We start from the raw sequence: 12,856 nt of genomic DNA, 5'->3' as shown, positions 1-12,856 counted from the left end.
GTTGGGTGCAGTGGGCATGGCAGGGCGGCCAGCCTCTCAGGGTCTCTCTCTCTCTCTCTCTTCCGCCCTCTCCAGACCTGCCTGGACTACGGGCTTCTCAACGGCCTCCGGAACCTGTGTGGGAAAAAGTCGCCAAAGAAGCTCTTCAAACGGCTGGAGAAGGAGCTGAGCCAGCAGCAGCCCTTGTGGCCTCCGCTCCACGAACCCATCTTTGCCACCGCCGCTGCCACCCAAATCACCCCTGTCCTGAGGTGACGCTGGGCGCAGACACACATGCCTGTGTGGACATGAAAGACGGAGGCGCCTCTTCTGCGCTTTCCCTTGGTACGGGACCATTTTATTTATTTCCACTGGTCACTACACTGTCCTTCATTCCGCTGCTGCCCGCTTGGCAAAAGACCCCGGAAACGACACTCCACACTCCTCCATTTAAAGTCCTTGTGTTACCTGCTGCCAAGGTGGAGGCAGGAGTCGGTCAGGTGCCCCTCCATAGAAAGAGAAGTGCCCCCCCCCTTGCCAGCCATCAGCTCTAAAATCTGAGACCTGTCTGGGAGTGGGAAGAGTTGTACCTCACCTGAGTTGAAAGCTTGCAGATGGGCTAGATTTGGCTTGGTCCGTCTCCTGGCGCGAGATGGGGGCAGGCTATGCCACATTGCCATGAGGGGACCGGCGTGTTTCCTGCCAGCCATTCTGGGCTTTGTTTTTGAGCCTGGTTGGCAACTGGATTCCGGCTGAGGTTCCTTACAGCTCTGGAAGAATTCCAAAGAGGAGGCCTTGACTGGTACAACTTTTGTGGGGGCGCAAACCAGGCGACCCCAGCCCAGGCCAGCCGTCCTGCATCAGCCAGGTGGGCAGACAGCTCAGCGTGGCTCTGCTTTGCCCCAGTAGAGGTGGGGTCACTCCAGCGGCGTGGGTGGTGAGGGCTGGGTTGCCCCTTCGCCTGGCACGCATGTGCCCCCTGCCCATCCGGTGTACACAGACCGCCCCGGGTGCCAGAAACCAAACACTATGCCACTGGTCCATCTTGACGCATTGAGACCCCCACTAGTGCCCTGGAGCATCTTCCTGTGGAGGGGGTGGGTGGGGTGTTAGGAATCAGGTAGTTCTTTCCCTCTTTGATTGGCCCAGATGTGCTGGTCCCATTTCCTCTGTTGAAAGGAGAGCAATGGTGCCGCCTGTACTTGCCCAAGTGTCCGTATTTCCTGTGGACAGAGTTGCAAGGAGAATGGAGCCCCCTGTGATTTGGACGCTGTCATGTGTCCCTCCTCCATGCCAGAATTACTGGAAATTGTAGCAATCTGCACCAGCCTCAAAATGAGAAAGCTCATCTGGGCTGTGTGTGTGTGTGTGTGTGTGTGATTTGCAATAGGGCTATCTCCCCCATCCTTACCCCAAGATCACCCACTCCGCAAGAAAAATGAAAAAGGTTACTTGAAAGGATGGATGTGCTGAGAGTGAGAGAACCCAGTTCTGTACGGTTATGAACGAGTCTCACAATAAACAGATGATATTTTCTGGGCAATTCTGTTCTTCCTTTAAAAGATACTCATCCTGCTTTGTGATTAGTTCACAGACTTTCAGAGGGAAGCTAATAGCTTAGAGCCACCCTTGGGAAAAACATAAGACGTGCAGCTGCACCCACAATGCTTGAAAGCAGCGGTGCAGTGGAGAAGAAAGCTAAATTTGGCTATAAAACTGCGAAAAGAAAACCCAGCTCTAGAGGCAAAGAATTGAGGAAGGAAAAAGTTGCTCTGTTGGGCTCAGCCAGGTCTCTGCCTCCCTCCGGATGGTACACCCACAAAGCAAAGCGAAACGGTTTGCTTCAGCGAAGCACCTGAGATGGGCGGCAGCTGGAGGTTGATTAGAAGCTGCCATCACACCCACCTGCCCTTGGGCTCTCATCCTGGCTCTCTTGTGCCTTCCTGGAGGGTCTCCCATTTTGAAAATCAGAGTGTTATGATTTCCGCCCCCTCCAAGGAACAAGAGGATAGGAGGAAGGGGTGATGTCGTGGCAGGGTGAAGTTGTAACAGCACGGTATTCAAAACGGAGCCCTGGAAAGAAGGGTGTAAGACAGAATTGCTTGCCGTGTGGAAGTGGCTGAGGGACAGAGGCACTGGGGGGTTTGGCTCAGGTTCTGTGGTGGTGTCTCAGGCAGCTGCAAATCAAGGACAGGCATGTACCAGAAAGGGAATAATAATAATAATAATAATAATAATAATAATAATAATAATAATAATAATAATAATATTTATACCCCGCCCATCTGGCTGGGTTTCCCCAGCCACTCTGGGCGGCTTCCAACAAAACACTAAAATACAATAACCTATTAAACATTAAAAGCTTCCCTAAACAGGGCTGCCTTCAGATGTCTTCTAAAAGTTTGGTAGTTATTTTTCTCTTTGACATCTGGTGGTAGGGTGTTCCACAGGGCGGGCGCCACTACCGAGAAGGTCCTCTGCCTGGTTCTCTGTAACTCGGCTTCTCATAGCGAGGGAACCACCAGAAGGCCCTCAGTGCTGGACCTCAGTGTCCAGGCAGAACGGTGAGCTGAGGCAAGGACAGCCCACCACCCCACCCTGTGCTCCCACAACGAAGAGCGGCCCAAGACATTTTGCCGCCAGAGGCAAAGGACAAGATGTTACAGGGGTGGCCAACTCCCAAGAGACTGCGATCTACTTTCAGAACTAAAATCTGGCAGTGATCTACCCCCTTTTTTTAGGGATTCAGCAGCTCAAATTTGTTGAGCTTTTTTGGGAGGATGAAAGCCCTGTTTTTTGGGGTGGTTAAGGAGCAGGCCTTTTTGGGGGAGGGGACTTCCGTTTTTGAGGGGGAAGGAAGGCAAGGGAAGTTGGGGTTAAGTCATTCACAAAAACATCGCTATGGATGAAAACAGCCACACAGAGGGAGGTCCGTCTTCCCTTCCTGAGTTCAAACAATGGAGGGTGGGACAGGAGTCCGATTTACCAACGCAGAGAAAAGGGAGCCAGAGATCGACTGTGGTCTACCAAAATGAAGGGGATCTACCAGTAGATCGCAATCGACCTGTTGGACATCCCTGGGATGTTGCATTCCCCGTTCTGCACAAAATCGTGACTAAATGGGGTCCTACATTACACCCTGCGGGCAGCAAGGGAGCTTAGGGTCTGCAGGGCAGGGCAGGTGACACACATTTTGAGTCAATTTCCGCCCCTCGGAATTTGCTGCCTCGTGTGGAAGGGCTGGTCGTGCCCAAAACAAGGATAGGGTAAAAAAAAAGGAGAATGTGTGTAAATGCAACAGGGGCCACCCTCCTCCATATTTGCCTGGCTTGCCTCATTTAAGTACCAGCCACCCGCTCCTGTCCACTTAAAAAGAATGGGAAGCAGCCTAAATGCAACAGACAGCATTGTAAAAGAAAACAGAGGCCCAGAAAAAAAGTTAAAAACACCCAGAAGTGATTTCACATGTTTTTTCATAATTTCACGTCCTCCTAAACCTGTGGGTCACAATTTCACGTTCTAAGTGTTTTCCAGAATGTTGCTTTCTCCTGACTTGCGGGTCATGATTTTCACGTTATGTATGTCAGTGGCTAATTACCCCTAAATGGAATCTCTTATGGAGGTAAAGGAAGGCAACTTGATTCTTAAGGCCGGGATCTTCAGCTCTTGAGCATAAAATCCCTTAAAAGCAGTGGAATTGACTCTGAAATATATGTGAGAGCAGGCTGCAAGTCTCTCAAGGCCAGGTTCTGACGACAACTTCTGCACCTCAGCCTGGTTAATCACTGTCAAGAATTATTGAAGTGTATCTCCTTATCTCTCATCTTTATCTTAACAGATAGCCAAAGTGTAGAATTTTCATCCATTCAACTGTGTGTGTGTATGCTAGGTCTTTCAAATTCGCCTACTCTTGTTCTCTGGTAGTACTCATGCCCCCACCATCAACAGAAAACACTCCTCAGGGGGGGTTATAAAAGGCAGGCCCCCTTATAAATGGAACTTCAATTCTTTAACTGCCTTGTTTTTTTTGGAGACTCTGCACAACTGAAGATTCCTCCCTAATTCACATCTTTGCATGCTTACTGTTGCATAAGCCCACTGAAGTCAATGAGGCAACCTCCATAAATGTGATTAGGATCGTACTCTCAGCTACAGTCACACAGTGCTTTGTGTAAAACCAGATACCATAGTGCAGGCATGGGCAGACTTCAGATTTGATTTTTTTAAAACTAGGGCTCCAAGATCGAACCAGAACCAGGTGCAAAAGTCATACAGTTAGAACAATGCAACTGAGCACAATTTGAAATAAAGAATTCATTTTTAGTACTAGAACTGAACTGAACAGTTCACTATTAGTTTTCTTAATTTCAGAAGCCTTATTTTGGTGCAAAAATCATTGTCCCTATTATTGGAAGACAGAGACCTTGCCCATCTGCAGAACAGCCAGAGCTCTACCAGATCTCAATCTTCCTTCTGCCCATCTTTGCCATAGTGCATAGCACTCCAGTACTATTCAAAAAGAGTTGTGCAACAGAGAATGCTTAATTCACAATGCCATATAGCAGCTCTTGCCAATGTAGGGCCCTCCAGATGTTCTGCACTACAACTTCCATCAGCCCCAGCCAGCCAGAAGTTGTGTCTGCTGAAAACCTTATTTCAGCAAGCCTATCCAAGCATAGTATAGTTCATATTTGTTATTAAAAGTTTTATCAACCTTATTGCATTTAAGAGTTCTGGAATTAAAGTTGCAGCCTAAAACATCTGGCAGACCTCAGGCTGGTAAGGTAAAAGGTAAAGGGACCCTTGACCATTAGGTCCAGTCGTGGCCGACTGGGGTTGCAGCGCTCATCTCACTTTATTGGCCGAGGGAGCCGGCGTACAGCTTCCGGGTCATGTGGCCACCATGACTAAGCCACTTCTGGCAAACCAGAGCAGCGCACGGAAACGCCATTTACCTTCCCGCCAGAGTGGTACCTATTTATCTACTTGCACTTTGATGTGCTTTCGAACTGCTAGGTTGGCAGGAGCAGGGACTGAGCAAAGGGACCTCACCCCGTCACGGGGATTCGAACCACCGACCTTCTATCGGCAAGTCCTAGGCTCTGTGGTTTAACCCACCACGCCACCTGCATCCCCAGTATAGTTCTTAAATTTGATTTCTTAAATTTGATCCATTCAATTCTAATACATTTATTTCGTAGTGCTTTGTATGATCACGTTTTTCAGTGGGAAGACTAGGACAGTAGATAGAGGAGCAGAGAATGAGGTGTGAGATGGAGAAAAGGGCAAACGCTTTCAGACTCCACTCTTCTGCCGCTAATACTGCATGTATGTCTAAGTGCTGGATATTAGCCATATCACTCATGGACAAATTTGTCTTTCGCAAATCGGGTGCAATGCTTAGCACCATTTCTTTATTGGCAAGTCAAGTGAATTTGTAAAGTGCTATCAAAAAGGGGTGATAACAGATCTGTTATCTGTTCAAATTTTCTTTAGATACCTTTTTTAAAAAAATAGTGGATATGCGCCAGGTCATGAAATCAACTCTGTACAAGTGAACAGTACCAAAGCAGGGCTCTTACATACATGTACATGTATGTACACAGGGGGTCCACCTTTTGAACAACAAACCTTCCTTATCCCCCACATATCCCATGTTTTCCCTGCTGCATCATCAAATTGTGTTTTCCAAACAGGCTCCAGCACTGGCAGAATTACTTGTGGTATCCTTTCAGTGCCCCAATCAAAATGTCTCACAGGAGTGTTGTATTCCCCCCCCCCCCAATTTTTGAAGGGCAGGGAAGGCTAAATAGGCAAGCCTGTGTTATGAAGAAAGAACAACTTAGGTCCCACAGTTACGGGGTAAAGAGGAAATATGTTGGGTTTCAGGTTTGGAATACAAACTGACACAAAAATGGGGTAAAGCAAAAGGCAGTCAAAAGCAGAGGTAGCTAACCTGTGGCTCTGTGGGTCAACTACAGCTCCCATCGTTCCTGGCCATGGGATGTCCTGGCTGGAGCTGATGGGAGTTGGAGTCTAACAACACCTAGAGACCACTGGTTAGCCACTCCCTGATCTGAAATACAGCCTGGGGTGAATTCAATCAAATGCAGCCCCCACTCCGCCACTGAATTTGGGCATCACCATGCCTTCAAGCCAAACTGAACTGCTTTGTTGGAAGGGACCCCTCAGCCAGAATGTCCTAGGCAAACAAACAACAGGTTTTTCTTGTCCAATGAGCGCTGGCTGAGAAGTCCATTGCAGAACAGTTTCCCTTAAACACAGCGATGTCAATTTGCAAAGATGTCCTTGGCTGAATCCACCTCAGGGCGCTGCCCTGCTCCCCTCTCCATAATAAAGCCGGTGAAACTGAAAAATATATATATCTCGGGAATAATAAATATTGAAATATTCTTGCCCCCCTCCCCAGATTTAACTTAAAACTTATTTAAATAAATGAAATGCTTAAAAGAAAGTGCCAGTAGTCATGTGTTTGATAATGCCAAGCGGGTTCCGACCCCGGCACTGGCATTCATGTTCGGGTTTTGACGGGGATGGTCTGCTTGCAAACCGTGGTGCTGCCATGTGCTTCGGGCAACCCAACGGAATACTCAGTTGTGGCTATGAGCAGCATGTCCAAAGTGGTCTCGGTGCATTTGGCAATGAAACGGATGAAGGGCCTGACGTCGCCTTCGTTGGCCACTTCCAAGACGTGGTAGTACTCCGCCCGCTGTTCCTTGCGGATGGTGATGGGCGGGTAGCCTGCCTGCATGAGAATGAGGTTCATCAAGAGGCGGGAAGTCCTGCCGTTGCCGTCTACGAAGGGGTGGATGTAGACCAGTTTGTAATGAGCCAAGGCGGCAAATTCAACCGGGTGCAGGCTCATGGCGTCTTCGGAGTTGATCCACTGTACAAACTCAAGCACTTGCTTTTCGACGTCGCAAGGGTGCGGGGGGATGTGGTGCCCTACAAAGACCTGGGTAGTCCGAAACCTCCCAGCCTCTACTGGGTCCACATAGCCAAGCACTCTCCTGTGAATCTCCAAGATGTCCGTGAGGGTCACAGACCCAATTCTGGACACCAGTGTGGTGTTGACGTACTTCATGGCGGCATGCATGCCGATGACCTCGTTCTGCTCCACCAGACTCTTGCCGGGAACGGCGTACCGCGTCTCGATGATGTGCCGTATTTCAGAAAGCGTCAAGGTGTTCCCTTCGATGGCCACCGTGTGGTAGATGTGGTGGTAGTAAGACTCTTCCATCACCCTGCGGAGAGCCGAGCTGCCTTTCGGGATGGACATGACCTTTTGGACTTTGCTGTCAATGATGCTGAAGTACCTCTGGTCAATCTCTTCAACGAGGGGCAAAGTCCGGTCGCGATTGATCAGAGCCTTCTCGTTACGGGGGGAGATGGTCAGGGCTTTGGAATACAAGTAGTCAGCCTGAATTATGTCCTTCTCTTCTTCAGAGAAGAGGCCAAACTCGGTCAAGGCATCAACGTAATCAGGGTCCATCTTGAGGGCGTGCAAGAAAAGCTTGTGAGCTTTCTCCCGTTTACCTTGCCTCTTCATCTCCAGGGCCTGGTTCAGGGCTGCTCTGGCTTCTAACCTGACCTCTGAAACAAAGCAACCAGGGTTAGCATTGCAGAAAGGTGTGCTATGGAGCAGAGGTGGGGTACCCATGGCTCTTGCAGCTGCTGTTTTCCTCCAGCTCCTATCGCTGCCAGCCAGAATGGCCAACAGTTAAGGATGATGAGAGCTGTGATAAAGGAATTCCAGCCTGCTACATTACCCTCCTGTCTACCTGGTTATTCAAAGACTCAGCTCTTTTTGTATGGAAGTATGGATGCTGGAACTGCTGTTCTTTATGTGATGTTTGATTCTTGGATTATTGCAAGAGCGTTCTTGTCTTAGCATCTGATGTACTCTTTTTCAACTCACTCCAACTTCCTTAACCTCTGTGGGGCGAAATTGTATTTTGAAGTTGCACTATACTATTAACGCATGAGCTATTGCTTTTCAAATATCAAATACAGGGATAGAAATATACCACAGAATATTACAAATAAACCACCTTGCTTGTGGGATTTGCACTGGCTGTCAATTTGCTTCTAGGACAAGTTCAAGGTGCTGTTTTAAGTCCCTATATAGCTCGGGACCAGGTTACTTATCCCGTACACACCCAGTAGATCACTGTGAGAGTGTTTCTTCTGCAAGTTCCTAAGAACTCAGAAGCCCACTCCACAGGACCTTTAGTGTGGTGGCCCCTGATCTGTAGAACAGCATTCCTGTTGAGATATGACAGGCACCTGCTCCAGAAAGAGTTGAAAGGCATTTTTGTCCCAGCTGGATAAAGGGGTCTTTACCATGAATGTCCATTTGTTGCCTTGAGTCTTATTTGAAATGCATTGTTTTTAAACTGTTCTTACTTATTTTATATATAAATCACCTTGAGATACAGTGGAACCTCAGTTTTCGAATGTAATCCGTTCCAGAAGACCGACTTCCGAAACGTTCAAAAACCGAAAACTCAATACGGAACCCTCAATACAATAGGGCAACTCAAAATGGAAGCCACGCAGCACGTTCAGCTTCCGAAAATCGTTCGAAAACCGGAACAGTTACTTCCAGGTTTTCGGCGTTTGAAAGCCGAAATTCTCAACTATGGAGGCATTCAACAACTGAGGTTCCACTGTAGCAGTTTAGGAGGTGATTAATAAAATAATTGTAATAATAATAATAATAATAGTAATTAGTAAGGTTAAAAAAAAGGTAAAGGACCCCTGGATGGTTAGGTCCAGTCAAAGGTGCCTATGGGGTTGTGGCACTCATTTTGCTTTCAGGCCGAGGGAGTCGGCGTTTGTCCAGACAGCTTCCTGGGTCATGTGGCCAGCAGGACTAAACCGCTTCTGGTGCAACGGGACTCCATGACGGAAACCAGAGCGCATGGAAACACTGTTTACCTTCCCGCTGCAGCGGTGCCTATTTATCTACTTGCGCTGGTATGCTTTTGAACTGCTAGGTTGGCAGGAGCCGGGACAGACCAACAGCAGCTCACCCTGTTGTGTGGACTTGAACTGCTATCAACACAGAGATTTATTGGAGCCTAGAAACTCCCCTTCCCCCTTCCATACCTTGGGAGGCTTTGGGCTTCAACACCAGCAGCTGCAATCCACCTGAGGTCACGCTGAGGTCCGTCGTCTGCCCTGTGTACGTGGTGATCCCTGTGTAGCCCAATCCCAGCTTGCTCTTCAGCAAAGACAAGCTCTTGTAAAAGGCATGGTACTGGTCTTCCACGGATGTCAACGGGAGCAGCAACATGAGGAGTGCAGCCAGCAGGACCACCAGCACCGCTGCCCAGCGGACACGGAGCCACAGGGACACCCATTTCAGCTCTGGCTCTGCCACTGCCACCACAGCTGCCATCGATACAAGGTTCATCTGGCCTCAGGGAAGGGCAAGAGGCACATTCCTTCTCTTGCGGGCCTCACCTAGGAATGGAAATAGGTAAGTTGCCAAAGAAGCATCATGCGGGTGGCCCTCTTGCTACCCTCTTTCTCTCTGAACCCAAATACCATCCTTCAGCATGACTCTATTCACACCCCAAGATCATCCCCCAGAGACCTTTCCCTGAGTTTTCCCTCAGAAAGAGGCTCAGAGGAAATAAAAAAGGAAGAGGACCTTTTTGGATGTGGGTCCTCACCTGTGGAACCCTCTCCAAAGTGAAGCTTGCCTGACACCAACACGGACCAGGTTAAAACATTTCTCCTCTCCCTGATATTTGACTGAATATGATCCTACTGTGTCATAGCTTCATTAGTGTTATTTTGAGCGATTGCTTGTTTTTCTCTGTTTTCTGTGGAGTCTGTGGTTGTTGCCATTTGTTTTCGGTTTTTAAAAAACATTTTTGAATGTTTTTAAACCTGATTGGAAGTCACTTAGATTGATTCTTTCCAACTCTACAATTCTATGATTCTACAACCTGCTAGGCAAATTACAATTTAAAAGCAATCGCCACCTGTCTTGTCCAGCCATTCGAATCCCCCTTTTCCCATTTTCTTAGGCTGTAGTGTCCAATGTTCATGGCACTTTTAGAGTAGGCCTACCCATGAACAATAATGAGGTGGTAGAATGGATTGTACCACACCTGGGGTACTGTGTCAAGTTCTGGGCGCCACAATATAAGAAGTATACTGACAAGCTGGAAAATCTGCAGAGGAGGATGACCAAGATGGTCAAGGGTCTGGAAACCAAGCCTTATGAGGAACAGTTAATAATAAAGATGATGATGATGATAATTTATTAATACCCTGCCCTCCCTGGCCAGAGCTGGGCTCAGGGCAGCTAACACCAGTAAAATTACAGTAAAAACATAATGGGGGGGGGACCAATTTAAAATACAGGTTAAAATGCAGCCTCATTTTAAAAGTAGCCCATAAATCAAAACCATAAGGGGAGGGAAACATAAGGGTCAGACCAAGTCCAAACAAAGGCCAGGCGGAACAGCTCTGTCTTGCAGGCCCTGCGGAAAGATGTCAAGTCCCACAGGGCCCTAGTCTCTTGTGACAGAGCGTTCCACCAAGTCGGGGCCAGTACTGGAAAGGCCCTGGCCTAGTTGAGACCAATCTAACCACCTTGCGACTTGGGACCTCCAAAATGTTGTCATTTGCGGACCTTAAGGTCCTCCACGGGGCATACCAGGAGAGGCGGTCCCGTAGGTACGTGGGTCCTAGGCCGCATAGGGCTTTAAAGGTCAAAACCAGCACCTTAAACCTGACCCTGCACTCCACCGGCAGCCAGTGCAGTTGGTAAAGCACTGGGTGAATGTGATCCCGCGGCCTTGGGTATGTTTAGCCTGGAGAAGATGAGACTGAGAGGACATATGATAGCCATCTTCAGGTATCTAAAGGTCTGTCACATGAAGATGGGGCAAGCTTGTTTTCTCCTGCTCTGGAGGGTAAAACCCAAAACAATGGATTCAAGTTGAACTAGATGACCCCTGGGACCCCTTCCAACTCTACAATTCTCAGTTACAAACATCTAAGAATATACAGAACTTTATGGTTATAAGAACTGTTCGACAGGGAAATAGACTCCCACGAGACATGGTGGACTCTCCTTATTTGGAGATTTTTAAGCAGAGTGTGGATGGCCATCTGTTGTGGATGCTTTAGATTGAGATTCCTGCATTGCAGGGGTTTGGACTAGATGACTACGATCATCTGGCACAGAGCTCTTTAGACAGGGGAGCATTTTAAAATGAACCAACCAAAGTGGTACAGTCCAGTCTACCACTTCAGGACCTTCATACCTAAACATGCAAAACAGGTCTTCGCCTCTAGAGGCCGTCCAATGCCAGCTGTCCCTGCTTGTGACAGGTCAGCCTTAACTTAGCTTGGCGAGCAAACCCACAGAAGTTGTACAGTTTACTTGCCCACCTGAACAGCACCTGAGCCTGCTCACCTGGAAGCCATTCTGTTTCTCTGCAGGCAGGAAGTCTGAAGGCTCAGTATGCAAACCAGCCCAGTGGCAAATTTATAAAGTGTTCAGTTAAAAAAAACCAAATACCAAACACACTTATCCATCCAACCAACCGTGAACATCAAGCTAGGGCAGAGCCACCAAGAACCACCCTCGATCTCCCTACTGCCACTACCGAATCATAGGACTGTTTCTTTTTCCTTTCTCCTCCTGTGATGAGGCTGCATTTAAATATTTAAATATTTTAATGTTGTATTTTAATCTAGTTTTTAAGTTGTATTCATTCAACTTGTTTTTATTATTGCTTGTTAGCTGCCCTGAGCCCGGTCTTGGCTGGGGAGGGCGGGGTATAAATAAAAATTATTATTATTATTAGAGTTGTGAGGGATCGCGAGGGTCATCTAGTCCAACCCTCTCCAGTGCAGGAACTGCAGCTGAAGCATCCATGAGAGATGGCCTGATCTCTCTCTTCTCTTCACGTCCAACCTTCCCCTTCTCCACCAACTTCACCCACCTACTTACCCACCACTAGAGACACACACACACCCCCAAAAAATATACAGTACTCTTCCCTCTTTTGACCTTCTCAACCAAGACCCAGCCTGGCACCCCCCCCAAAAAAAAAATTCATTCTCCCAGTTCTGCTCCCTCCCTAGCTTTCCCTCCAACACGCCCCACTTTACCTTCTCCCAAACGAATGGGGGACCCCCCCCCCGACCACCAGCGAAGCCCGAGGCCCCCTCCCTCCTGCCCCTCTTCCCCTCAAACGAGACCGATTCGCCCCACACAACACTCTCTTCCCTTTCCTGACCCCCAAGTCTGCCCCACTTTCCCCCTCCCTCCCCGACACACAAACAGGGGCAGCCCCACTGCTCACCCCCATATTTTTTTAAATAACTATTTTAACCCCCTTCCTCAAATCCCCTTCCCACATTTCGACCCCTTCCCCCTAAAACCCCAAATACTCTTCCCCCCAAAAGCCCCCCCTCCCCCAAAGCCACCCCCCGCCTCCTACCTCCCTCCTGTCGTCCCTGGCGCATCGCTTCCTCTCCCTCCAATCCAACCTCCAGTTCCTTTACTTCGTCTCCGCCCATTGGAAGGCCAGGCCGTCCCTTAGCCTCCTCCCTCCTCTCTTATTGGCCCCTGCGCACGCCCTTCTCCCTCTGTCCCGCCTCCGCGGACAAGGCCTTCAGCTCATCGGCTCTTCTTCCATTGGCTATCCCGCCCCGCCAACCTTCCCTCCGCTGGAGAGGGCGGGCAAGGAGGAATGAGAAGCTCCGTGTTCGTGGACGGCTGCGATTGGTCCAAGTCTCCGTCCGTCCAGAAAGACGGGTTTGGCCAATGGAGAGGTTTCGAGGGCGGGGACAGGAAGCGCCCGGGGAAGATGGCGGCCTGGTT

At 48.8% G+C, this 12,856-nt stretch overlaps 2 protein-coding genes across 6 annotated transcripts in view; one reads left to right on the top strand and one right to left on the bottom strand.

Annotated features, from left to right (window-relative positions):
• LOC309536067 (polyamine-transporting ATPase 13A2-like) overlaps positions 1–1,522 on the top strand; it is a 42,535-nt gene extending 41,013 nt beyond the window's left edge. For all 3 annotated transcript variants that reach the window (XM_082229832.1, XM_082229831.1, XM_082229833.1), the window contains exon 29: positions 76–1,522. In XM_082229832.1, the coding sequence (XP_082085958.1) occupies positions 76–255 (180 nt within the window). In that variant the 3' untranslated portion in view covers positions 256–1,522. The remainder of the gene's footprint in view (positions 1–75) is intronic.
• Positions 1,523–5,351: 3,829 nt separating this feature from the next.
• Positions 5,352–12,574, bottom strand: FICD (FIC domain protein adenylyltransferase). 3 transcript variants are annotated; one of them, XM_082230231.1, is made up of 3 exons: positions 12,474–12,574; positions 9,112–9,468; positions 5,352–7,593 (listed from the first exon to the last, which is right to left on the bottom strand). In XM_082230231.1, the coding sequence occupies exons 2-3, from the start codon at positions 9,416–9,418 to the stop codon at positions 6,512–6,514; spliced, it is 1,389 nt and encodes a 462-aa protein (XP_082086357.1). In that variant the 5' UTR covers positions 9,419–9,468; positions 12,474–12,574; the 3' UTR covers positions 5,352–6,511. The 3 variants fall into 3 exon arrangements, with proteins under 3 accessions (XP_082086357.1, XP_082086359.1, XP_082086358.1); XM_082230233.1 differs by lacking the exon at positions 12,474–12,574 and adding an exon at positions 12,142–12,198; XM_082230232.1 differs by lacking the exon at positions 12,474–12,574 and adding an exon at positions 9,681–10,090.
• Between the last annotated feature and the right edge of the window lie 282 nt (positions 12,575–12,856).

This window comes from Podarcis vaucheri, assembly GCF_965113315.1.
Source record: "Podarcis vaucheri genome assembly, chromosome: 7".
Classification (NCBI taxonomy): Eukaryota; Metazoa; Chordata; class Lepidosauria; order Squamata; family Lacertidae; genus Podarcis; species Podarcis vaucheri.
Note: the sequence above shows the minus strand (reverse complement) of the source record. Positions and strands in the feature narration are given on the sequence as shown.